This window comes from Natator depressus, chromosome 7 (assembly GCF_965152275.1).
Source record: "Natator depressus isolate rNatDep1 chromosome 7, rNatDep2.hap1, whole genome shotgun sequence".
Lineage (NCBI taxonomy): Eukaryota > Metazoa > Chordata > Testudines > Cheloniidae > Natator > Natator depressus.
The window spans coordinates 66,738,274-66,766,125 of NC_134240.1; the positions used below are offsets into that span (position 1 = coordinate 66,738,274).

General features: G+C 43.6%; 1 protein-coding gene across 1 annotated transcript; it reads right to left on the reverse strand.

Annotated features, from left to right (window-relative positions):
• Positions 1–725: 725 nt before the first annotated feature.
• TMEM254 (transmembrane protein 254) lies at positions 726–12,708 on the reverse strand. Its single transcript, XM_074958683.1, has 4 exons — positions 12,438–12,708; positions 9,206–9,309; positions 7,294–7,353; positions 726–1,967 (listed from the first exon to the last, which is right to left on the reverse strand). Exons 1-4 carry the CDS (start codon positions 12,519–12,521, stop codon positions 1,847–1,849), a joined length of 369 nt encoding a protein of 122 aa, XP_074814784.1. The 5' UTR covers positions 12,522–12,708; the 3' UTR covers positions 726–1,846.
• Between the last annotated feature and the right edge of the window lie 15,144 nt (positions 12,709–27,852).

The following is a 27,852-nucleotide window of genomic DNA, read 5'->3' on the forward strand; positions in this document are numbered from 1 at the left end:
TTAATTATACTTCATTACAGTAACAGTAGATATAAAAGACTTCTGTTTTGAGATAAGAAAATGTTATCTAGGAATCCTTCTAATTAACCCTTCTAAAACTTCTATTGTATCCGACTTCTATGTATTGTTAATCAGTCTGTCAGAAAATAGCTGCACTTAGTAACATCAACAAGTTCTCTGTCACCTTAAATAAACAGAGTAAATTGCTTCACTACATATTCTGGCTCAGATCATTGCACATCATCCTGTACAATGTAGCCACTTGCTAGTGTTCCTGCAACCTTAGGGACATTGCCCTCTGATGTGGGAAGACTGAACTAGAGAAAAACATGTAGGTGGAATTTTAACCAAAAATGTTGGTGAAAATTGTTTATTGAAAGCCTGGGAAAACAGTTCTAACCTAGAACAGGCAGAGACTTCTCTACACTACATAAGTAAAGTGTCTCTCTGCTGATGTGGAAGAAAAACAACTACCAAAAAAAGGGTAGTTCTGTCTTAATCCCTATTGCCAACAAGTGTGGTGGGGTTTTCTTTCGGTGGGAGTGGAGAGGAATTGTGGTTTTCAGTAAGAAGCAAACTTAACACATGATATAGGTAAAGCTAAGATTTTGTCACGGATATTTTTAGTGCAAGTCAGGGACAGGTCACGGGCAATAAACAAAATTCAAGGAAGCCCGTGACCTGTCCCTGACTTGTACTAAAAATATCTGTAACAAAATGGGTAGGGAAAAGGGTCCAGCACACATCATTGCTGGGGCCCTGGGGTCCCCCACAGCAATGGGACAGCTGCAGGGTCCCCAGCTCGGCACTCCAGGGGCCCCCACCGCCTATGGCTCAGAGTTCCAGGATCTCCTGGCCGGCTGGGAGCTCCATGGCTGGGAGCCATGGGGGCCCCCCGACAGGGGCGACTTGTGGTAGGAGCACAGAGGGCCAAGTGCCCCTTCAGCTGGGTCAAGTGCCCCCAGCAGCAGGTCCGGGGCCAGAGCTGGAAGGGAAGAGGCGGGGCCAGAGCCTCTCCTCTTCCAGCCACGCTGCCTGCTGCAGTGCAGCAGCTGACTGGGAGAGCACCTGCCTGTGGCAGCAGCAGGCTGCCCCCTGCCTAGGCTCAGCTTCTGGGGACAGGAGCTGACTCTGAGCGGGATGGGGGGGCTCCGACTCGCTCAGCCACTGTCCCAGAAGCCAAGCCTGGGTGGGAGACAGCTTTCACGGCAGCCAGGCACTCTCCCAGGCAGCTGCTGTCCTGTACCAGGCAGCATCTGGGAGTGGCTCTGGGGTCTGGCTGCCAGGAAGAGCAGCTGAACATGCCAGGGGGAGCTGGCACAGCAAGACAGAGCCCATCCCCGTCCCGCCACCCAAGGGTAATGTGGGACGGGGAGAACACAGGGGCCCGGGCTAGGGGCGGCAAGGAGTCACATGGGGAGGACACGTCCTCCCCTTTAGCTGGAGCCTCTTTGTGTCCCTCCCACGAGTCACCTGTGGCCCTCTGCCATCCGTGACTTCTGCAACCTCCGTGACAAAATTGTAGCTTTAGATATAGGCCATTAAACAACGAACTGAGGGCAGTGATATTTGGTCTCTGACCCAATCTGGACTGAATTTTGCAATCACAAAGTGAGATGCTCCATGTTCCCGTACTAATTTCTTGAGCTATCAAGTGAGCCCATATCTCAAACCAGGCATTTAATAATAGCTGTGGTACCACAAGACTGCCTTGGCATGAGTGCACTGGCTCACATAACAGGAAATGCATTTTAGGTCATTCACAGCAACGAAACACATACGGTGGATCCACTTTCTGAGAACAAGGTTGAAATATATTCGCCTCATTTGCCTCTTTCCCAATCCTTTATCTCCGCTTCTTAGGCGGAGGCTTGTAGGCTAGCAGGTGGGAGAGAGAAGCTATACCAAAGAGGAAGGTTTGGATGAACCATCGACGTTGAACAGAGCTGTCAGTGATGCCTTTGGTCCTGCAGTAAAACAAAGTTAGATTTTATTTAGCATACTATATGCTCTCCATAAAAGTGGACTGTGAAATGGATCTAACGCAAGACTGATCATATTAATTGAGGTTTACAGTTCAAAGCACCTTGATGTGAGGAATGTTTAGTAATGAGGCTCAACTTTTACCCTCCATTTAACACAGTCCTCTGTACTACTAATGAAGACTTGTTAACCACGATCACTAGACATGTTTTTCTGACAGTTTAACTCAAGTTATTGATACTGTCAATGTTAACATTATGTACAGCCTAAGCCTCATTTCCTGTATATACTGAAGTACAAAATAAGCATGGGGATGAGACATTTGGCATTACTTGTGTAAAGTAATCATGAAGTCAAGTACAGTATGCTAAGCAAATCCCTACATGATACAGAGTTTATTAATGTATTTTCACTATGGAAAGAGCTTTTCAGTCACAGTGGCAGCCTGGAGAATAGACAGCAAATTAAAGTTAGCAAAAGACAAGGTCTGTGTGTATCTTATGAAGCAGGAATTTCAGGGGCAGTGATGAGTTAATAATGTCAACAGATAAGACTTAGCAGCAATAACAGGGATCATGTTTCTTAAACAGTGTGAAACTTTTTTCATACGGAACAGCTGATTTGCATGTGGAAAGTTGATTCTGTGGAAACACTATTAGCTAAACAGACTAATGCTTTTCAGTGCTTTATGTAATGATTTCAGGCTACTTTGTCAGTTAAAGAAATGGGCTGCACAGTGATAGTTAGCAATTCCAAGAACAGTACATCACAGTGTAGAGGGAGCAATACTAACCCAGATCCATTGAGATTACACTGGAGTAGTTTTCTCAACTGTCTATTAATTAAAAAGTTTGCAACTTTTGTACTGACTATACATTTCCAAGGTAAATTCAAACAAAATCAACATACAAGGCACACTTAACGCTCACTTAACTTAACCTCTTGAATGTTCATTAAAAGATCCATGACCTCAACAGGTGCAGGGTTGGCTAACTATGTTGGTGTTTCTCCATATTGCAGCAAGGAGGAAGAGAGATAATCTGGTGCAGGATCAAATTCTGGAGTGTGATCTGGAGCAGACTTCACTGCTCCACAAGCATTCTGAGAGCCTATTCTTCACTAGCCAGCGCTTGCTACTGATGGAAGCACACCTGCTAGTTAGTCTAAGGAATAAGACAAGCCTCCAACCCTCTCCTTCCCCCATCAGGTGCTATTGCTTTGGAAATCATAACTTTCACTGGTGAAACCATCAGAAAAATGGCTTCTTCCCGCGCTGCAGCCATTTCCAAGAGCGTAAGGCTAATAGTGTCAAGAGAACTAGCATATGCTTTAAGTCACTGTAGACTAAGTCTGGGAGTGCACTGAGATTCATTAAAAAACAATCCCCAAAAATGTGAAGCTCTAACTTTTTTCTGCCCTTCCTTATAATGAGTGGGGAAAGGGTAAATAGATAATGCCACAAAAGCTCCTGACAAACTGGTCAGGAACTAAGTGAAAAGCTCATTATTGGAGGTATAAAAATAGCTGATGGGCTAGACTCAAGTTCTGATTTAACATGTGTAATAGAGGAAGCTTTAACTATACACGCTGCCTCAACTTACTTGGTGCTCCCTCTACCAATTTCAACAAAAATATCCTAACCCTATTTATACTGTTGGGCCCTGTCTAGATGAGGGAGATGAGCAGATAGCAAATGTGTTAGCTAATACCTGTGAACATGTTTTTAGTACCTACTGTAAAGAAAGCTAGTGTTTAAAACACACTCGCTCTATACCCTTGTAGTCCAAACAGGGCTTTAGCGTTCCTGACTTTTTTCTGCATTCATTGACAGTTTTTCAAATACTGCAACTTTGCTTATGCAAGATTACACTCTTGCAAAAAGTGTGTGTATGTATAATATAGGCAAACAAATACTTTCTACCCTCAATGACAGTTAACTGTTCCATTTCATTTCCTGTCTCCTTAGTAATGTCTACAAGTACTACTGGAAAGTGGATGTTCATATCATTGGAACGATATTAACAGCATCTGTGTGAGCACAGGCTTATCAGAAACAAGGTGTTAAGTAGGTACTCTCTATTTCTTCCTCTTCATAGCACTTCACATTTTACTAATGTTTTATTAAACTTAAGTGCTTCCTGTAGGGTGCAAAACCTAGAAGGGGTTGTCATACCTACTATGTCTGACATCAGGCAGATGCTCTTGTAAATTTGTGCACAATCTTAGGTATTTTTAACAGAGAGAGAAGTCTGCCCTTTCTACCTTTTAAAATTGGGAAGTTATATAACTGCAAATAGGCATCACTTCATACTCTACTTTTAATTAAATCAACTGAGGACAACTTTTTTTTTTTTTCCCCAAATACAAATAATCTGAGGGCCATATCAGCAATCGTTACATGGACAAAACAAAAGCACTATTTACTTTGAAGTTTTGTCTGAATAAGGAGTGCCAGACAGCCTGTGACAAGTGGAAGAAGAGCATGTGTAGGTTTCCAGAACACTGAATGAGACTGTCCTTCCCTTTCCCAGTACACATGAACCAAGATGAAAGCAAGACTGCAACTTGGCAGAAGAGCTACATAATAAGTTTTTAAAAAATCAGTTGAAAGTATTAAGTTTCAAAAGTATTGCTGATCAACATGGGGTTTAGAGTGAACATAAGAACGATTACTCTGACTGTAGAACCTTCACAATCTTTTACTCCTGAGCCATATACATGTTTGTTTGAGTAGGGCTGAACTTCTGGACCCTGTGACTGATGCAAATAGAATTCCTTATATTCCAGGATTCCTTTATACACTTGCGCTCCAATACGTCTGTTAGTCTATAAGGTGCCACAGGACTCTTTGCCGCTTTTACAGATCCAGACTAACATGGCTACCCCTCTGATACTTTATACACGTTCTAATTCACAAAACACCACTAGGTGGCAGCCAAGTCCCACCGAGCCCCACACTCGCATTTTTCACAAGATGTATCAGCTCTATTGATGACAAAGATGCTCAGAAGTTATTTTACAGAATCACAGAAATGTAGGGCTGGAAGGTCCTCAGATCCTGCCCCCTGCGCCGAGGCAGTACCCAGTAACCCTAGACCATCCCTGACAGGTGTCTGGCCAACCTGTTTTTAAAAATCTTCCATGATAGGGATTCCACAACCTCCCTTGAAAGCCTATTCCAGATCTTAACTATCCTTATGGTTAGAAAGTATTTCCTAATATCTAACCCAAGTCTCCCTTGTTGCAGATTAAGCCCATTACTGCCTATTCTACCTTCAGCTGACAAGAAGAATAATGGATTACAGTCTTCTTTTTACAAGATTTGACTGTTAGGTCTCCCTCCTGAGTCTTCTTTCCTCTAGATTAAACATGGCCAGTTTTTTAACCTTTCCTCATAGGTCAGCGTCTCTAAACCTTTTATCATCTTTGGTGCTCTCTTCTGGACTCCCTCCAATTTGTCCACATCTTTCCTAAAGTGTGGCACCCAGAATTGGACACAATAGTCCAGCTGAGGCTTCACCAGTGCCGAGGAGAGTGGAACAATTACTACCCTTGTCTTGCATACAACACTTCTATTAATACATCCCAGAGTACAAACTTTTTTCCAACTGCATCACATTGTTGACTTGTTCAATTTGTGATACACTGTAACTCCCAGGTTCTTTTTCAGCACTATTGCCAGCCAGCAAGTTATTCCCCATTTTGTAGCTGTACATTTGATTTTCCCCTGTCTCCAACCCCCGTCTTAAGTGTGGTTGTCTTTATTGAATTTTATCTTGTTGAATTCAGACCAATTCTCCAATTTGTCAAGGTCCTGTAAATCCTGTCTTCCAAACTGCTTGCAACCCCTCCCAGGTGTTATCTGCAAATTTTATAAGCATACTCTTTGCTCCATTGTCCTAGTCATTACTGAATCGTACCTAAACCAGGAGAGATCCCTGCAGAATACCACTAGGTACACCCTCCCAGTCTGACAGCAAACCATTGATTACTTTTTAAGCATGGTCTTTTTTGACAGCTGTGCACCCATCTTAAAGTAATTTCATCCTGACCACATTTCCTTATGTGCTTATGACACTGGTGTGTGAGACTGTATCAAGAAGCCTACTAAAATCAAGATTTCAAATCTACAGCTTCTCTCCCATACACTAGGCCAATAATCTTATTTATCTTTGTTTATCTTTGAGATCTATTTAAAGAAAAGCCCCTAATTTGGTCTTAATATTTGAAATTATGTGAAGGGACGTGTCCTTACTCTGGTGTAGAGGAGATCAACCAGCTCTTGTGGGCCTGTTTAGTACTAAGGAGGCAAACCTGCAAGGCTTGTCCATCCTGGAGGGGAAGGAGCTTAAAAGGGGAAGGGGCAATGAACAGGAAGAAGGCTATTCCACTTCAGAGACTGCTGCCAACAGATACTGCCACTTGTGACCATTGCCTTTTCAACTGACCTAACTGGCAGCAAAGCAGTAAGTCCCTAGAGGGGCAGAAGGTAGGCCCCACTAAGGCGGTAATAGACTCTGATAGACCAAGCTCATAGAGCTGAATCCAGAAAGACTGCCAGAGAGACGGGCCATCTTGGACTCTTTTCATCCAGATTCTCTTCTCTCATAAGGGAAAGAGTATAAATGATGGAACGGGGGAGAGGGGCAGGGGCAGGTGTCAAGGGCTCCCTTGACCCCTCCTCTCCAGACTTACCAGAATTGTTTTTATTCTACCTGTCGATATGACTCTTTTCTATAGCACTCTGCACTATAGTTAGATTTGGAAAGATTAATCAGTAAATGTCAGTAAACACCAATTTAATCAAACACACATAGACCAATAAAAACACTTTTAATCAATAATAACTGAAATTTGCAGATAAGTAAGAAAAATGCTGCTTGAGAACTCAGTTTACGGATATTTATTTACTTGGTATATTTTGACAACTAGTGTTAAGGGTTATAAGGCTTTAATGTTTTGAATCTCAATACCGCTCATTAAAAAATTCTGATACTTTTCAGTTTCCCACAACTGAAAACTTAATTTGATAAAAATAAAAAAAATGTTTAAAATCCACAGATTTGCTCAATTGTGAAAGTTTAAATGTAATAGACTTGGCAGAATTGAAATTTTTTTTTTAAATGGCTAACTGAAATATCAGAGCACCACATGGGAGATGAACTCTTCCTCCCAGATTCCCTCAGTAACAGTGCCTGAAGTTAGGTTCCTAAACTCATATTTACCTTTTTAGGCTTTTTTTTTTTTAATTAAAATCTTGGCCATAAAATCTAAGAGAGGAATTTAAAAAACCACACACAAACAACTTACTTGCATAACTTGATACTGTACAATGCTTCAGCTATATGAATTCCCCAGGCAAGCCAAAACCTGGTAAGATAAGCAAACACATTAGTTTTAATGTTGTTGAAAATTAGGGCCACACTGTGACCATAATGCAAAAGATTGAAAGAAGATATTTAAGAAATAGAGAAGCTAGCTTTCTGCTTTTTCTAGAAGACAGATACATTTGTAGTCTAAGGGCAAGAGGCAGCATCTCTCTTAACTGTATTCTAAGGACAAGCTATGAAGTTCAGGTACAGTGCATCACCTAAAGCACCTGGTATTCATCCAAAAGTTTTCATGGTATATTTGTGAAATAGCAGATACTGAGCCAAATCCTACAGGACAGTATCAGGCTCAACTTTCAGTGAAGACAATACACGCTTGCCTCACTACAGAATTTAGCCTTGTATTTATTAGAGGTGCAATCCAAGTACCAGAGAAGTCAAATGGTCAGCTTTTCACTGGATTTATAGTTACTAGAAGTTTTATTAGCTTTAGTTTATAAACAGGTGGTATGAAGAGATCAAATACATGCCTAATTTGGCATTTAAGAAAAGACTAGCTTTTCAAATAAGTCAAAAGCGGTCAGTCTTCAAAGTGGAGTAATGATGAAGCAATTTGAAGCTTTTAACAAAGCCCTTCTAAAAACAGGTCCATGAAATCATTTTGGTCTGTGTTGATATGCTCTTGTAATGTGCCATTCTCTTGTATATTGGTGCCCAGATACATGCTTTTCTGAACTTGTAGCATTTGTCCACCACCAATTTTAATGTGTAGCCTTGTTCCAGTTAGGAGCTGTGGATACCAATCTGGCATCTGAAGCAACACACCAAGGCACACAGAGTAATTTTTATCTAGATACTGAGGCCTTGGCTACACTTACAGATGTACAGCGCTGTGAGTTAAGCCCGCCTTTGTACAGCTGAGTAGGGAAAGAGCTGCAGTCTGTCCACACTGACAGCTGCCACCGCACTGTTCTGGCCACATTTGCGGCTGCATTGGGAGTGGTGCATTGTGGGCAGCTATCCCAGCATTCAAGTGGCTGCAACGTGCTTCTCAAATGCGGGGCGTGGAGTGTGACAGGGAACGTGGGGGGAGAGAGAGTTGGTTTTTGGGGTGCTGAGAGTCTGTCAGCACGCTGTCTTGTAAGTACAGACCCCACTCCCTCCCCCGCCTCTCTCTCACTCACTGAAAGCAAACGGCAGCTGTTTCTTTTTTTTCTCATAGACGAGATAAGCAGCCGCTTGCGGAAACGGACCCCAACGCCCCCCCATGACCCCCCCCAAGCAAACATTAGCTGTCGGCACTCCAAATGGAGCCCCCCTGCCTGCCTCTCACTCATTCAAAGCAAACAGTAGCTGTGTTTGTTTTTTTGATAAACAGCCCCCCCGAAAGGGAGCTTTGAAACTGCACTTCTACATCCGGAGTTCACAACAAAACAAGAGAGAATGCTTCAGTTAAAAGGATTATGGGGAGTTTCTGTAATCAGTGCGTAATAACGTTACTCTCCGTTTACGCTGGAGCATCTCAGCCAATGTGCAACACCTGTTAATCCTCTCGGGGAGGTGGAGTACCAGGAGCGCTCCAGCCAGGGAGTCAGAGCGCTCTACGTGCCTTGAGCTCTACTTTACTCCCCATCCACACTGGCAAGGCACGTAGAGCGTGCCCTGGCTGGAGCGCTCCTTGTACTCCACCTCCCCGAGAGGCTTAACAGGAACTGGCCTTAACAAGTTTCATTCACCTAGACTTTCACCACCCCTACCTCCACTGAGGTGAAACACAAGCCATTAAAATGTAACAAACTAGCAAATTAAATTATGGAATCTTAAGTAGGGGGTGGAGATGGAGAAACAACAATGTAAGTAGCAAAAACATTAGCTTTCCAAATCCAACTTACCCATTATATAGCAGTTTGGGGTGGCTGTCCACTAAGTATTTAGTAAAATGGCCAAGTTGTCCCAGATTCTCGTAGGGTATTGTTGAAGGTAAAAAGACTACCCACTAAGAGAAACATACACTTTAGTAATCCCAAAATTCTTACTTTAAGGAGAAAACATTAAGCTTGAGACTTTAAATTTGATTCCTCTCATCCCTCCTCAAATTTGCTTGCTATTAAATTGGACCCTTATACATGCTGATTTCACATACATGTGCTATTTTCTCACCTTTGCCCATTTCTCCCCCCATCCTTAACAGGCAGGCTACTAGCCCTCTAAGACAGAGGTGGGCAAACTATGGCCCGTGGGACCGTCCTGCCTGGCCCTTGAGTTCCCGGCCGCTCCCCTGCTGTTCCCCCTCCTCCACAGCCACGCCACTGCACAGGCAGCGCTCTGGGCGGTGGGGCTGCGTGCTCCTGTAGGGCAGCGTGGCAGCATGTCTGACTCCGGCTGGCTGGTGCAGCTGCCAGACATGCTGCTTTGAGCGGCATGGTAAGTGGGCAGGGGGCCAGAGGGTTGGATAAGGGGCAGGGAGTCCCAGGGGGCAGTCAGGGGACAGAGAGCAGTTGGATGGGGCAGAGGTTCGGGGGGGGGGGGGGGGGGAGTCAGGGAATGGGTTGGATAAGCGTGGGAGTCCCGGGGGGCCTCTCAGGGGGCGGGGTTGTGAATAGTGGTCAGGGCAGTCAGGGAGCAGGGGGTTGGATAGGGTCGGGGGGGTCTCAGGAGTGGGCAGTCGGGACAAGGAGCAGGGGGGGTTGGATGAGTCGGGGATTCTGAGGGGGGCAGTCAAAGGGCGGGAAGTGGGAGGAGGCAGATGGGGGTGTGGGCCAGGCTGTTTGGGGAGGCACAGCCTTCCCTACCTGGCCCTCCATACAGTTTTGCAACCCCGATGTGGCCCTCGGGCCAAAATGTTTGCCCACCCCTGCTCTAAGATGACTGCAACAAAAGAGGTGCTCTTAGGCTGGGGGATACAAGCAAAACAGGCTTATGACTGCATTTCTTGTGCTAGTTACACCAGATGTAGGGGCTGAGGAGATGGAAGGGATGAGTGGTAAATGCACCAAATGAATCATTAACAGACAGGAATTATGCATGATGTTTGACAGGCAAGATAAATTGTCTGTGGTATTGAAAGTTCAAAATCTAACTTGCCAAGTTCTGTAAATGCTGATTAGACACTGAAGGCGTAGGAGGAGGGAGGGAAAGCATAACAGCAGTATCATTATACAATAGCTTTGGTTGGTAACCAGTATGTCAGAACTTGCACAATGCTTGAGTTGTGCAAGTGCAATACCTTTTCCCACCCCAGAAATGTTTTGAGGAGGAACTGGAAGGTAGGGACACAGGGCCAAAATAGAAGGGAACAGACAACAACCAAGTAGGGGGAAAGACTGGGGAAGGGTGAGGGTAGGAAAGAAAGGTAAAACAGGCAGGCAGGGACTAAAATTGTGCAGTGCTGGGACAGAATGAGTTTTTAAATGGATAAGGCGAACTTGAAATCTACTATTTTCAAGAAGTGGTTCAAGAGTATTTTTCTGAACCACTCCTGCTGATCTTAGTAATCTAACTTTTTAAAATAATTCTCTCATGCTTGTTGCTTTGGGAAAGATCCATACAAACAAAAGGAAAATTACTGTACGAAGGAACCAAAGAAACAGACCATAAATGGCTGTCAAGTACACAAACTGAACTTTCCCTCTCGTGTCCATAGTATTCTTGGGTGTTAGTTGAAACAGTAGCCAATGTCCATTTTTAAATATAAGACTGGTTTAGTCACTGTGCCCATACAATCCTTAGTCTCTTTGGGCTCGTTTACACTGGCACTTTACAGTGCTGCAACTTTCTCACTCGGGGTGTGAAAAAGCACACCCCTGAGTGCAGCAAAGTGCAGATATAGACAGTGCCCCAGCGCTGGGAGCCACGCCCCTCCTGGAGGTGGTTTTTTGTTTTGTTTTTAAAGATCGCTGGCAGAGCTCTCTCCCAGCGCTCTGCCGCAACTACACAAGCTGTGTTAAAGCGCTGCCACAGCAGCACTTTAACGTTGCCAGTGTAGACTAGACCTTTGCTAAATCTGACAACAAAAGTCAAAAACATAATGGTACTTGCAGTTGTCTCAATGAAACTCAACCCACCACCACTTTTTTCACGCAATTTACTAATTGGCCAAGTGTAACTTTTGGTCTCTACTCACGTTAAGAAGTGGTTTTACCAATACACACTTCTGTCTCAGCTTCCACTATGTGGAAATTCTAAAGTATTGGAAACCTGTCTCCCCTTCTGCATATTCAAAATTTGCATTACCAGTGCAATGCTTCACCTTCTTCTCTATTTAAAGATGTGCAGTCCATCTTCAAATTCCCTGCTGGATCCCCACTCACTTCAGCATTCAGTTCAAAATTGAACTTATTTTATTTTAAAAAGCTTATTTTAAAAAGCTCTGATGGATGTGCTTCTCCTTCGTGCACAAGCTATGTCTTTCATTCCTCAGTTCGAATGAACCTTTTTCTGTACAAAATCTGGCCAGTGGTGCCTCTGACTGCAATTTATTTATTTATTTTTATTCCAACTGTTGGCAATACTGGTTCAGCTCTCCTACCTTTAGAACGGGACAGAAGGCTACTGTACACAAGTCTCCCAAGGTCACCGGTGTTTGACACTATGCCAATTAAATGTACTCTAAGCATGTTTAACTGTCACGGTAGCAGGAGCTTTGCGTGCACAAGAAGAGTGCACTGCTGGTAGCAGGGGAAGATGCTCTGCTCTTTGCAAGAGTGGGATTTTTTTTGTAGACATACAAAAATCCCTACTCTAAACAAGCCTTATGTAGGTGATAGTATTGATCGGCCATTCAGGTATCTTTACCAACTTCACCATCTCCTGGCAAAGTTTCTTTCTGCTGTCAACTCTTGGGGGGGGGGGGGAGTTATATCCCACTTGCATAAACAGACGAGGTGGGGAGGGGGGAAAATAGCTACCCCTAAAACAACTGCCCTTATGCTGTTTTCATTTTCATCACCTCATAAATGCAACCAACCACCTCACTCACTGGGCTCCCACCACCCCCGCCTCAGCCCTGCCCCGCCCCAGCACCTTCTATCCCCCATTACTCACCTACCGCCTGCAACCCCCCCCCCCCATTCCCCCTAGCCCGGCCCCCACACCCCTCCCGCCGCTGACTGCCCGGCGACTCACAGCGAAGTAGCCTATGGAGACGGCAATGACGCCCATCCAGAAGCGGCTGACGCAACGGAAATAGCCGCCGGGGGGCGCCGCCATTCCGGCGCTGGCCTCGAGAGCAGCTCACAGCCTCGCCCCGCGGCGGCGGGGCTGAGCGCCGTCACTGTCGCCCGAAGTGAAGGGGGGGAAGCGGACTGTTTCACCCGGACCAGACCATTCCCGCTTGGGCGGCGGGGGGAGTGAGGACAATCAGGCCTGAGCTCGAACCTCTCCGCTGGGGAGGCTGGTTCTCTGTCAGAAGCCCCGCCCCTCGCTGGCTCTAGTGCTGGCAGCTCAGCCGCGCTGCGGAGCACGGTTGGCGTCCCGGCGGGGCGGGGCGGGGCGGTGCAGGGTGCATTCGAGCTCCCCGGGGCTCGCTGGCGGGGGCTGCGCCGCGCGCGTGGGAGCTCGCCGGAGCTTTCTCGCTCGAGAGTTGTATGCGTAGAGCGCCATGTAGAGGCGTTCGATGCATATCGGTCTGCTTACTGCACATGCCCTAGCCTCAGACAGACTCGTCAGGGCAGCACGACTTGCTTGTTGCGTGCGGTGAGTTCCATGCTGCTGCCAGCCTCCGCCCTTGGCGCAGGGAGTTTGTTTATAAACAGAGGCATGGTGATTAAGGTGACAAAAGGCTTGTTCTTAAATTAAAGATCGTTTGATGATCCTGAAAGCATTGCCAGGCGCTCCAGTTGAAAGATAGGCAACAAAGGCTAAGACTAAATGGGCAGTTCTCAGAATGCAGGGGGGTAAATAATAAATAGTGGTGTGTCGCCCCCCCCCCGGGGGGGTCTGTACTGTTCAACATGTTCATAAATGATCTGGAAAAAAGAATAAACAAAATTTGGCAAAATTTGCAGACGATACAAAATTATTCAAGCTAGCTAAGTCCAAAGCAGACTGTGAAGAGTTACAAAGGACCTCAGAACACTGGCTGAATGGGCAACAAAATAACAGATGAAATTCAGTGTTGAGAAATGCCAAGTAATGCACCTGGCAAAATATAATTCCAAGTATATATATACAAAATGATGGGGTCTAAATTAGCTTCTACCTGTCAAGAAAGAGATCTTGGAGTTATTCTGGCTAGTTCTCTGAAAACATCTGCTCACTGTGTAGTGGCAATTAAACAATGTTAGGAATCATTAGGAAAAAGCTAAATAATAAAACAGAAAATATAATTGCCTCTATATAAATCCATGGTATACCCACATCTTGAATACTGCATACAGATCTGGTCACCCCATCTCTAAAAAGATATATTAGAATTAGAAAAGGTACAGAGGAGGGCAACAGAAATGATTCGGGGTATGGAACAGTTTCTGTATGAAGAGAGATTAATAAGACTGTGATTTTTCAGCTTGGAAAAGAGATAACTAACAGAGATATGATAGAGTCTATAAAATCATTAATGGTGTGGAAAAATTGAATAAGGAAATGTTATTTATTCCTTCACATAACACGAGAACTAGGCATCACCCAATGAAAGCAATAGGCAGCAGCTTTAAAACAAAAAAAGAAAGTATTTCTTCACAGTAAACCCATGGAACTCATTGCCAGGAGATGTTTTGAAGGCAGAAACTATAACAGGGTTCAAAAAAGAACTAGATAAGTTCATGGAGGATAGGTCCATCAATGGCTATTACCCAGGATTGGCAGGGGTGCAACACCATGCTCTGAAGTGTCCCTAGCCGCTCTTTGCCAGAAGCTGAGAGTGGGTGATAGGGGATGAAGCACTTGATGTGGGTGATAGGTGGGTGATAGGGGATGAAGCACTTGTTCTGTCCATTCCCTCTGAAGCACCTGGCATTGGCCACTGTCAGAAGACAGGATACTGGGCTAGATGGACCATCGATCTGACCCAGTATGGCCATTCTTATGTTCTTATATATAACTCAGATGTATCTGACCCCCCACTGTAACCCACTAGACCCCACTCCCTTCCCAGAACCCAGGAGTCCTGATGGAATCTCCGTCTCTCAACAGAGTTAGGGCTTGTCTACATTGGGACTTTACAGCTCTGCAACTGTCTCACTCAGGGGTGTGAAAAAACACATCCCTGAGCGCAGCAAGTTTCAGTGCTGTAAAGCGCCAGTGTACACAGTGCACCAGCGCTGGGAGTCACGCTCTCAGTGCTGGGAGCTATGCCACTCGTGGAGGTGGGGTTTTTTTAGCGCTTTCTTGGTTTTTTTTAATGGGGTTTTTTAAGGGTTTTTTTAGCTTTAGCATTGCCAGTGTAGACTAGCCCTTAGTAACAAAGTAAGAACATACATTAAAATTGTAAACCTAACCAGTATCCCTTAAGTGACTTGCCACAAGATGTCAGAACATGTTAGTATTAGAGCTGAGTGGGTCTAATATTTAATTTTCTTTCTTTTATATAGGAATTAGCTACAGTGCTCCTGTCAGCTAATTATTAAATTATCTGCCAAAAAACTAGAGTTTTCAGGTCCCTAAGTGACCCCTGGAATCACGCTTAAAGTGCCCCCCTCCACAAATCTGAAATGGTGCCCCAGGGTTGGGGTGGGGCAGGGGTCTTAAATCTTTGCTAACAAAGGCAGGTTTTTTACAAAGTGCCTGTTTACCTGCATATTCAGATTTGCTCAGGCAGGTGATTTTTAATGCGGAGGGGTATTCCCTGTGAATCCCACATTGTGTTCATCTCCACCATCAACTGCTTCTTGTTGCTGTTCTCTCTCCCCTCTGACATGGGTTCCATGTAGCTCCCTAGGGAAGACTTGTGTCAGCTTGAGCTTTGAGCAGATGCAGCTTGCTGTCCTCCTGGCTTCTGGGGTTAGAGCCACATGTCTTCCTGCTAGCTTGGGAATTCAAGAACTTGTGCTGCTGTTAGACCACTGGACTGGATTTTGCAGGTGATTTTCTGAATAGAAACATAAATCCACTCTTGGGATAATTAATTGTAGAGTGAATCTGATTTGAAGTAAGCATTGTGGCCCAGGGTAATGAGCAAGTAGTTGTAAGTAGATATCCTGGCTTTCACTCTGGGCAAGTCACCTCGGCACGGATCCATATATGTACTTAGGCTCCTAACGTCCATTGATTTCAGTGAAAGTTAGAAACCTAAATACCTTTCTGGATCTGGGACTTAATTTCCACACCTCAATTTCCCCCTTTGTGAAATGGGGACCATCAAAGGAGTGCTCTGTGTGTTAATTATTTAATCTTGGTACAGTTCTCTGAACATGTAAATAATAATTATTAGTGAGGACATTACAATTAATAATCTCCTAATAGGGCTAGGACCATGTTCCAGATTCTGACCTCAAATCTGTATTTGTACAGGTCCATGAGTTTGAGGTAGGAATTCAGGCCCTATGTTGTCTTTGCAACAGGTGTAGAGACTATAGTTTCCGTTGACTTCATAGTACTACCTTTCCTTACAGAGAGAATTTGCATTTGATTATATCATGGGATTAGGGATGGGAGAAATTTAGTATTAGATCAGGGGTGGCCAACCTGTGGCTCCGGAGCCGCATGCAGCTGTTTAGAAGATAATATGCCACTCCCACTAGGAGCTGACTCTGGGGGAAAATGGTGGGTGCTCAGCACCCACTGGCAGCCCTATCAGCCCTCCCAGTGCCTCCTGCCTGCCAGCAGCCCCCCAGTCAGCGCCTCCTCCTCTCTCCCCTGTGCCTCCCGCCCGCCGCGATCAGCTGTTTTGTGGCATTGACGCGGCTCTGGGGGGCAGGGAGAGAGGATGCGGTTCGCAGCCTCCCCCCTCCCTCCCCCAGCACCTCCTCCTCCCTCCTGTGCCTCCTGCCCGTCATGATCAGCTGTTTTGTGAATCACAGGAGGCTGGGGGGGGGAAGGGGAGGAGGAGCGAGGACAGGGCTCACTCAGGGGAGGGGGTGAGAAGAGGCGAGGCAGAGATGGGGACTTGAGGGTAGGGGTGGAGTGGGGGGCAGGGCCTGGGACAGAGCCAAGGGTCCAGCACCCCATGACTGGCACCAGTGTCTCCTTGAAAAAGCACACAGTGACTAGCTGGTGTGAAAATTTTTAATCAAAATTTTTCTTAGACCATCTAACAATTGAAGGCAAGTGCAAACAGAAAAGAAAATACGCAGATGAAAATCTATGCTTCCAACAGGAGTGGGAGAATAAGTACTTTTTCGTTGAATGTAAGACCATGTGTCTTCTTTGCTAGACGTGTATCTATCAGTTAAAATCTTCAAACTTGCAGCATCATTTCACTTCAAGCCATGCACATATGGATCAAGAATTCCCCCAAGGTTCTAAACTCCGCACTTTAAAACTGAAAACTTTGAAAAAACAAACAGATGTAGAAGCCCAGTTCTTCACCAGATTTGCCAACCAATCGCAGACTGTAATGTTAGCCTCCTAGGATGTGGCCTGGCACATAGCCTGTGCGAAAAAGCCCTACTCTGAAGGCAACGTTGTAAAAACGTGCCTCACTGATGTGATTTCAGTCCTGTCACCAGAGAACAAGAATCTACAGTAGAAAATTTCTGGCCTGCGGCTTTCACGCCACACAATAGAACACAGAATCTCCGATCTGAACGGTGACATTGCATCGCAACTGCACTTGCAGCTTCAACAGTATGAGTATTTGAGCATCACTTTGGATGAGTCGTGCCATGCACAGGATAAACCTCAGTTATGTGTATTTGTCCACACTGTGTCTGACGACTGTATGTGTAAGGGAAGAATGCCTCGCTATCGTGTCACTAAAGTACAGAACTCGAGGATGAGATCTAAAGGAGGTGTTGATGTTGGTAGTTGCGAAAAGCCACTTGCCTTTACAGAAGCTCACTGCCATTGCAACAGATGGGGCTCCGTCCATGTGGGGATCTGCGAATGGATTAGTAGGGCTTTGTACATCTGACGAGAGCTTTCCTGAATTTTGGACATTTCATTGTATTATTCATCAGGAGCAACTGCTTTCTAAAAATCTCAAAATTTGATCATGTCATGAAACCTGTCTTCCACATTGTGAATTTCATTCTCTCAAATGCACTCAATCACAGACAATTTCAAAATCTAATTGAAGAACTGGATGAAGATGACTCCCCTGACAATTTGCCATTTCACTGCGCAGTTCAATGGCTCTTGAGAGGTAAAGTTATTTCCCATTTTTTCGAGTTCCTGGAACCAGTGCAATTGTTTATGGAGGAGAAGCACAGAATATACCCTGAGCTTACAGATCCTGGGTGGGTTCACTTGGCATTTCTTGGTGGTAGACTTGGCATTTCTTTCAGACATGCTGCTGCATTTGGATAAACTAAACTAAATGTGGACTTGCAAGGAAAATTCTGGTTGCTGTCTGATCTAGTGCAAGGCGTATTTGTGTTCATGAATACACTGCAGTTGTTTCACAGACAAATGCTTGTGGGAGAACTGACACACTTTCCCTCAATGTCACAACTTCAAGCCAGATCAAAAGAGAATGCAGCAGAACCCCTAAAACGGAGCACAACTAGATATACGAGTGTGATTAAAGATCTTAAGGACAGTTTTGAGGAAAGATTCCAAGATTTGCCGCAGAAAAGACCTCAAATCAGATTTCTGATTGACTCATTTAGTGCTGTAGCCGATTATCTGAAGCCCCCTTTAATTGCTGAGGAAGCAACATCCCAGGTGGAAATAATAGAACTTTTGGAAGATGACAGATTGAAATCTGTTCAGAAGACAGAGGGGACCCTTACTTTTTGGAAATCTGTACCAAAGGATAAATACCCCAACATCAGAGGTGCAGCCCTAAAATTAATCTCAATGTTTGGCTCGACCTATCTTTGTGAGTCTCCTTTCTCAACACTCCAACATGCGAAATCCAAGCACCGATCCATTTTGACAGACAGCCACTTAAGTGAACTGCTGTGTGTGGGCACAACTGAACACAAACCAAACTTCAAGGGAATTGTTGCAAGCAAAGATTGCCAGAAGTCCCACTAAGTAAAAGATTAAGTTGTTATTATCATTAACTGTACATTATAAATGTATAATAAATATACATTATCAACTTATACAATGATTAGGTGTGGGTGTATATATATATATACATATATATATACACACACATACATATGCATATATGTGTATAATCATTACATATTACTGTGGCTCTTTGGCAATATACAATATACATTGGTAAATTCTGGCTCCACCCCTGAATTAGATTATTCTACAGCCTAATAGATCCCACTACCCAGAGCTTTCCCCATTATTCAGTATTCTTCCCTTTCTTAATTTTACCCCATTATTCTTAGTTATGCTCTTTGTACCATCCTAAGCAGTTCCTCTCCATAGCCTCCTCTCCACTCTGTGATCCACTCTCAGAGGGATCTTCTCCTTAGTCACCCCCATCATGGACACGCTTGTGCCCCTCCTCCCCCGCCCCCAGTGCTTCGCTGGTCTTGGGTCCATGGAAGAGGAGGAAGCAGAGATAGGCAAACACATTGTTCTTCCCCACCACCGGCACTGCAGAAATTCTGAAAACAATCTAATGCAAGTTATATCTTTTCTGTAGGGCAGCTACAGCTGGGGAAGTCCCTGGTAGTGTGACTCCAAAGGGGCTGTTTTACCAGAGAAGTGGGGTGGGACTGCTGGGGTTTAGCCAGGCCTCCTGGGGATTACCGGGTTTGCAGGGTGAGTCCCGAAGCCTGTTCCACAATGGAGGAGAGATGCAAATCCACAGCACCAGCAGATGTGAGGGAATCCTCATTGAGGTTTTCTCTCACATAGCCTCCTACCACAGGTTTTTCCACAAGAGGGGATGAGATGGGCCCATTCTTGGGATTTATACCCTTCAAATACCTGGTATAGGATTACCACTTTAGCCACCCCTTAGTCTAGCAATACAGCTAACCACAATCTTATGAGCAGCCACTTAGCTAAAACTCCTTTCTAATCCAAGTTTTAAAAACAATACAGAGATGGCAGTGGTTTACCTGAAGCTCTGGGTTTTCAAATATGCTAAGATAGTTCTTAAAGAGCTTTGCAAAACTGGGGTCATCATTATCTCCTTTAATTGCCTCACAAATCAATTCATCCAGTCCTTTAATTATTTTTTTCTTCCCTTCTCTTTATTTCCTCCAGTTTATCTAAATCTTTCTGGTGGTGGCTGTCTGGAAGAAACCTGGAACTGAATTCAGATCTCTTTGGAAGTGACTCTGAAATTCAGAGGATTTATATCTATCCTCTATAGGTGTTAGATCAGTTTACTGAATAACCATTTGATTTATTTTCCCCCTCACCACTGTAATTGGCTAAATCCAGATGGAGTGTGTGAAATACTGTGTGCTGTTGCTGCAAACTGACACAGTGGTACATGTAGGAAAACAGCTTTTATTAGCTGTTGCTGATATCTAACACGGTCCATGGAAGAAAATCAGCTGTAGGAATGATAGCTGACAAAAATGGGAAATCTCTTCTCCAGTTGGGGAGCAGAGGCCAGCCCATGAGCCCTTCCACTTCCAAATATCTCCTAGGGAATAGAGTATGCCCTGTGGCAGGCTGCCCTTTGTTGAAGTTCTCTTCTACAGTTAGGAGGTGTAGGATCCTTGGATTCTCTCCAAAAGCTTGTTCTAAGGCTGTCTTTGCTGGCCAAAAAGATGTGTTTTTACAGTGGGATAATTAAAGTGAGTTAGCTATCCCACTGTGAATTCTAGCAGAGACCAGCCTCAGTAGTTCTTACGGCGATGCAGCTATGTGATGTCAGCTGTGGGTGTAGTGTTGACCTCACCTGGATATAAAACTGAACTGAACAACCACAAAAATTACATGTACCTTGTCTCCACTAGGTTTTTACAGCAAGATAGCTAACGTGTGTTAGTCATCTTGTTAATAAAACCACCTTTTTTGGCAGTGAAGACATAGTCTGAATGTGTGTTGGCCTTCGAAAATTAAAGGAGAACGCACTCTTTAGAGACTGGAGAGGGGGGAAATGGGTCTCCATTGTATATAATGCGCAGTAACTAATTTTTATCTTTCTGTTCTTCAATAACATTTAATCTGCAGTTCATATTTATGGAAGTAGATAAAATTTAAGGCTGGAATGGATCATTTGGCAACATCAACACAGAGTATATCTCACCCTGACCAAGACTGCAAAGACAGAACACTCACTCTAAAACCTGCTTCCATTGAGAGGCCTCTGGGGTTGCAGGGCTCACAGGTACCAGTGACAGGTACCAGTTTTCACAGTGACTGAGGCCACATCTACACTACGGTGACTATACTGGCATAGCTAGGGTACTGTAGCTATGCCAGCTTAACCCGGTTCTGTAGACACAGTTTATACCAGCAGAAGGTTTTTTTCCTGTCACTGGAACACCACTTCCCCTAGTGACGGTAGCTAGGTGGACCCGGACCAAAGCATTCTTCCATACACCTAGGTGCATCTAACCTGGGGTTAGGCTGACATAACTATGTTGTTCAGTGGTGTGGATTTTTCACACCCCAAGCAACATAGCTTGGTCAACCTAAATTTTAAGTTTAGACCAGGCCCAAGTTTAAAAGCTGATTGATGGGTTTGTCCCGCTAAAAGGCAGTTGAAGGAGATGGAGCAATGCTTCTTCTACACTTCTGCTGCTCATTTCACGCATTGTTTACAACATTAAATTAGTCTTTCAGATTTTAAATGCTAAAGCCATGTGTGTTTTTTCTAGTACACTGGAAAACGTGGTCTCCCTCCAAGTTAGAGACATTGGTTTAGAACTATCTGGGAACAAACGGTATTTGTCAGGCAGTCTGTCACTTGTATTTTGTGCACTTGATAGATGCCAGAGACTAGATAGTAGGAGGCAGGGTTTCTTTTGTGTCCTTTTTTTTTTTTTTTTTTTGGGTGGGGGGAAATGAAGAAGAAATTTAGGTTTTAAGAGTTTGATTCCATCTAAAGAATTTTGAAACGTGGTTTGGGATAATCCAGGGTTGCAGGATTGGGCCTCACGTTAGGAAATTATTTAGCTTCAGCCAACTTTGAATTGAGTTGAAAGTAGATGAGACAGAATATGTATTTATTCATTGTAAGTTCTGTAAGGAGATGGACTTAACAAAAGATTTCTACTACTCAGAGTTAAATAACAAACAAGGCTGTAATGAAGGTGCTGTAAGCATTTCCTTACTATTAAACTAATTTACTATGCATTTTTTTTTAAAAAAACCTCCCTCACAATCTCATTCCTCTTACAAAAATATTTTTTTAAGTTAATGGTTAGTTTAAAATGATCACTGTTGCTTTTAATTTCTAAGATGAGACACAAACTAAGCAAAAACACAACCCTTTTTAATTTCCTGTTTTATAACTTCACAAAGATTTACAATACGATATATAATGGCCAAGATTTTCAACAATAGAAGCCCAATGTTACCTTCCTAAATCTATATTTAAGTAATTAAACAAGCGATCAAATTTTCAAATGTATTGAGAAATACATTAGACAGAAATAAATAGAAAAACTAAAGGGTGTTTTCTCCCCTCAATTTGTGGATATGTCTACACTGCAAAAAAGGTGTGTTCTTAACTCAGGTTAGCTAACTAACTTGAGTTAGCAAATTCAGGTTAAAATAGCAACAACTATATGGCACTTCAGCTTTGAACTCAGGTTAGCAAGTCAAGTTAAAGTCTACAGGAGACCTTGAGGGTTGAACTCCAGCTGTCTAACCTGACTGAGTTCAACAGGTAATTGCCATGTGTTCACTTCCATTTTAACCCAAAATAGCTAATCCAAGTTAAGAACACATCTTTTTTCGCAGTGTATGGAAGTTCTTTGTTCATTGAGAATGATAGATATATTCTTGTCATACATAAATGATTAATGTATTAAAATGTGCTGGAAAATTAAACTAGTTGTTTGGGATCACATTTTGACCTATGATTGTAGGGGCACAATTCATGGCTTGGATCTCATTAGCTATATCAGCCTCAGTCATATGTCATCTTTACAAACTTTTGGGATTAAATTCTTCCCTTAGGTATATAAGTGTAGAAATCCCATTGATTTCAAAAGAAATTGAGTATGTACATAGGAGAGCAGCATTTGGCTTTTAATTTGTGCCAAAGTCCCATATGCTTAACATATGCTGTATACCATCCCACTGACTAGACATGCAATTATCATCATAGGCTTTTTACTGGAAAAGGGGAAGGAAAAGAAAGATAAACACAAAGAATCCCAGTCACAATTCATTGCCTCTGACATTTGCATGTTCTATTATTAAGGCCTTGCGTACAGTAGAATGATTTAGGAGAACTGGCCACGATATGTTTCCAGTTTGCAGTGTAGACAGGATTTTAAAAATGGTTTGTAATTGGGATTTACTGATGTATGATGGAAACCTGATTAGTGCTGCCAATGCACTTCTAGTGAATACATTTTGGTTTCTTTCTCTAAGAATAGACTTAGGGTTTGATTACGCTTCAAGCTGGAGTTGTAATTTCCATCCTGGGTAGACGTACTCACACTAGCTTTGATCGAGCTAGCATGCTAAAAATAGCAGGGGGTAGCTGCTTCGGCGCTACACTTCTTTTTTAGTGCACAAACTTAATCCAACCCAGCTCACGCACTTCTACCTGAGCTGGAAATTTCACTGCCAGCTCGAAGTGTACACATACCCTGAGTCTATCCTGTTGTTGTTTTTTAATGAGTTTTTTTAAAAAAAGCAAAATAGTAACAAGCAGTTTTATATACACACATATAAAACAACTTTAATCTGACACTCTCCAAGCTCTTTACAAAGATAAATTACACATTGATTGATTGGTTTCAGAGTAGCAGAGGTGTTAGTCTGTATTCGCAAAAAGAAAAGGAGTACTTGTGGCACCTTAGAGACTAACACATTTATTTGAGCATAAGCTTTCGTGAGCTACAGTGGAAAAAAATCTTTTTTCCACTGAATGCATCCGATGAAGTGAGCTGTAGCTCACGAAAGCTTATGCTCAAATAAATGTGTTAGTCTCTAAGGTGCCACAAGTACTCCTTTTTATTGATTGATTGATGGCACATCAAGGTAAAGTTGCTTGCCCAACGTTGTGCAATGAGTGAGTCATGAAACAATCAAAAGGTAAAGGAATGAGTGGGTGATAAAACTACTGGTGAGCTTCCTGACTGCCAGTTTCTTGCTCTAATCACTAGCCTGATTACCTGTACCTTTGGTATCCCCAATAAATGACCTCCTGGTCCTGGTATCATTTTTTTCATTTTCTAAATGCTGGCTTGCTACCTTGCTCCCCTCCTTTTTGCAGGCCCTTAACCCTTAAGGCAAGATGTTTAACGCATTGGAGACTGTCCAGATTTTAAAAGCATGGTGCTGGACACTGGAGAGTATAGTGTTGCGAAAGAGGAAAAGTTTCTGATCACTGAGAGATAGATGCTAGAGTTAACTGCAACCAGCTAGCACATTTTAAGCATGACTGCCCATAAAGGGCAAAATCATGTTCACTGACACGTTTTTCTAATATAATGCATTTTCCCAGTGGCTGTTACATGAATCATGGTGAGAAGGCAGGATGAGGTGAGGAAAAACAACAACATGGGCCTGGCAACAGAGGCCATTGGTGGAGTAAGATGGATGGGTAGCATGTTCCAGCAGGGGGAGAGTGTACAGTATTGCTTTTAAGAAGGGAGAAAACAACAGTGAAAATAAAGGTAGGGCTTCTGCTCTGGGGACAGGGAGGAGAGGAGACTCCAGACGATTTGTCTCCAGTCCCTGTGGAAAAAGCCTTGAGGCCAAGTTTACTTTCTTCAGGGGCCTAAAGGTTTGTAATCAGGTTTGGCAGACTATGCTGTTGTCTTCCTTAGTATTTCTATCACATTATGTGAGGGTGTGGTATTTTACAGAAATCAAAGAAAGTCCTACAACACTTGCAGACTGCTACTGTAAGGTGCTGAGGGCCCTCATGTGCCACTGAAGTAAGTCGGAGTTGAAAGTGTTGATTGATCATGTTGTAAGATCTATGACAACAGAAAATCTGTGATAAGTAGCGGGGAGATGGGGAAAAAAGATTACAATAAAGCAATGCAAATTAAGCACTTGCCCACACTGGAGATTTCAGAAGTTAGTGGCCAGATATAGTGAAGCTGTACCAGACCCACTGGCTTCTGTGGAACTGCTTGTGTGAGGGGTGGGGCTTGTAGAACTGAACTGCCAATGAAACACATGCAATATGGATCAGATATATATGGGGGAAAGACCCATTTGCACACGGGGAGGATATTTTGGGGGAAAGCTTGATAGACGAAGTGTTTCTTGGGAAGGGAGGTTGGTTGGTGCCCAAGAGAGGGTTTCACTTTCAGGTTAAAGGGGTTGCATGGAAGACAACATGAAGGCAGTGCTGGATTTGACAATCCTGAGCTGCAGGTAACCCCAGTTGGAGCCCTTTTCATGGCCCTGCCCCATCCCTGCACTGAGGCGCTCTCTTGTGCTGGGGCCCTGCCCCACCTTGAGCCATCTGCTGGACTGGTGGGTGGCCACCATCCTTCCTTATTGGGAAGGCTGAGCATCTCCAATCCCCAGGCCATTGCTCCTCGTCTTCAGGTGGGATCGGTCCAAAAAGAGAGATGTGTATTGGGACGCCTGCTAGCAGTGCCCCAGCAGAGCCATAATTGTCCAGTGGCAGTGAGTCCTCTGCTGAGATGGTGTCAGCATCCTTTCACACCAAAAGCAGTGAGTTTCAGAGTTACTGACCCATAGAGATGAACGGTGTAGCCTACACCTCTCAGAGCTATTTTTTCAGGCTGTCTGAAGACTCAGGCACTGCATCAGTTCCACGCAGGTCATGTTTTCCTGCCTTTTCTTTCTTTCTTTCTTTCATTCACCAGGAAAGCTAGATTTTTAAGAAAACTGTGCTTTGGACATCAGCACATGACTTTGGGAGCCTAGGTACTAGGCAGCAGGCAGGGAAGAGAAAAAGGCCAACTATTTTTCAAACAGAACTCTTTTAGATAGCTAATTTCAGGGCTGACCAGAGCCATGTTTCAGGGACTTACAAGCAATAGAGAGGGGGATTTTAAGGATTCAGTAAATATAACAGTTAAGGGTGAGATTTTGCCTGAATTCTGTGTGTAAATGGTAAATGGTAAAACTCCCTCAGTGGGAGCAGAATTAGCCCAACATTGAACACATCTGAAATTTTAGGGCTGTACATTTTTGATCCGATCCTGCTCTTATTGACATGGATGTGGGGGAAGTCTGGGCAGCCTGTCTATTATCTGATGTTGGAAAATTCACTTCAGAAGCAGAAACAGAACTCTCCTCGGATAGAATGGCACTCCCTACTACACTAAAGGTAAAACTCATATGTGCAAGAGACAGATCTTCTGCAGGGTTTGGTCCAAGACTCTGGAATGAACTCACCAGGAACTAAGGATCATAACAAACCTCACTACCTTTCATTCCAAGAGCAAGGTGCACTTCTCCAACATGTCTTTGACCTGGCCTTCTCTGACATACATACATAACAAAAAGGTGTGTGTGGGGGGGAACTATTAAAATAAGACATTCCCCTGCCCACACTTCTCTCCCTGGAGGGAGGACAAGCGAACAAACAACATGTGTCAGATGTTAGTAAAGCTGCTTAATGTACTTCTTGAAGGCACTGAGATACTATGGTAATGAGTGTGACATAAGAACCTATATAGAATAGATTGGACCCTTTATAAACACATTATATTAGACTACATTATTATTAGACTTATTTATTATTATTATTATTATTATTATGAGACTATATTATTACAATGCACTTGAATGTGAAATCTTTTTGGAACACTTCAGACATCCTTTGACATTTTTATTTCAGTGGCATAAGCTCTCCCTTCTGTTGCTGTCTGCATTGGTGTCAAGCCCAGAATCAAAGTGGTGTTGATTAGTAAATAATGGCCTGCAAAATTTTACACCAACAAGATAATGAGGTGTTTCAGATAAGTAGGCATGAGATGAGCCGCTCTTTTATGATGTGTAAATGTCTGAGGGCAAAGTTATCCCATTGATTTTTGAACACAACTCCCTACTCCATGCATTGGAAAGTTCTGCTTACTAACATCTGACACATGTTGTTTGTTATTTGTTCGCTTGCCCGCCCCCCAGGGAGAGAAGTGTGGGCAGTGGAATGTCTTGTTTTAGTAGGTTTTTTACATATTGTTATGTATATATGTACAACACAGAATGTGGTGCTCAGAAACATTCTGTACTCTACAACTCAGGACCCTGAGCTGCTCTGGTGGCTGATGCATAAATTAGAGCAGATGCAGAGCTTTCTCCCCTCAGTTTCCCCACAGCTGCCAATGGGCTGCTCTGCACAGTATTTTGGTTTCCGCCACCAACTCTCTAACTTTTTTTCATGAGTAAAGTACCCAAATGCATGGATGCTAAATAGCTAAACTGTATTCTTAAATTCATTCACCTAAATGTGGGTTATTGCTGATTATGCACTATATATATTTTATGACTTTAAAAACAAACTTTGTATTTGTGGATAATCTAAGCACTATGCCCAGATGTACAGACACTCTTTTCTCAACCTATGTATTATATAATTTTTTTAACATTAGCTTTAATAATTTTTTAAAATCTGTTCCTTGTTACCTGTTGCTGCCCCCCAGCATGTGTCTAAGCCTATGCTGCCCCTGTGCTGTAAGTATTTTCTGGGTATTTCCTGTCTGTTTCTGCCCTCGCTTAGGCCCCTTTATACCAGCAGACTGGCCTCCCTGAAATCAATGGCAAAACTACCATAGTTTTCAGTGGGACCCTGATTTCGTCCCAGATACCTGAAATCAGGGCTCATTTTAGGCCAGGTCACATTGGATCAGTCGTGACCTGTTTTGGTGGGAGGTGGTGTTTTTGCAGGGTTGGGAGAGGGACCTTTGAAACTGCCATCTTGCTTTCTGGAATCTCACTTTTTTGTTTTTTAAATAAAACCTAAATCTCTAGCCATTAGCATTGCAAAGAAAACCTTGGAACATGGAAGTGTAAAGAGTCTGCTCAACAGAGTCTGAAACAATAGCTCTGGAAAGTGTGAACCACCCTATTCATCTCAATGGTGTGCTAACCAAGGCCTTCTCTTGCTCTGAGTCATCATCAGTTAATGGCTAGTCACTGCACCAGTTTTGTTGCTAAACCCAACTGTAGACAAGGAATCCCCTCCCCTGACTATGCTTCCTTTCCCTTCTCTCTCCTCTTCCAGAGCAGCAGATATGTAGGCCTGGTCTATACTAATAAATTAGGTTAGCATGACTACGTCACTCAGGGTGTGAAAAATCCACACCCCTGAGCAGCGTAGTTAAGCCGACCTAAAAGTCCCCGTATAGACCAGGCTAGCTATGCTAAGATCACATTGTCAAGCTTTTCTTGGCAGCTATGAGAGCTAGAAACATAACTGAAAAATGAAAGTTCCTATTCAGACATGCTCACATGACTG

What these genes read in the sequence shown, in the direction of transcription:
- TMEM254 (XM_074958683.1), bottom strand. Translation starts at nt 12,521, where the DNA reads ATGGCGGCGCCCCCCGGCGGCTATTTCCGTTGCGTCAGCCGCTTCTGG. An exon ending in TCTCCATAGGCTACTTCGCT is followed by an intron (nt 9,310 to 12,437) that starts GTGAGTCGCCGG and finishes TGTTTCTCTTAG; the next exon opens with TGGGTAGTCTTTTTACCTTC. An exon ending in TACAGTATCAAGTTATGCAA is followed by an intron (nt 1,968 to 7,293) that starts GTAAGTTGTTTG and finishes GTTTTACTGCAG; the next exon opens with GACCAAAGGCATCACTGACA.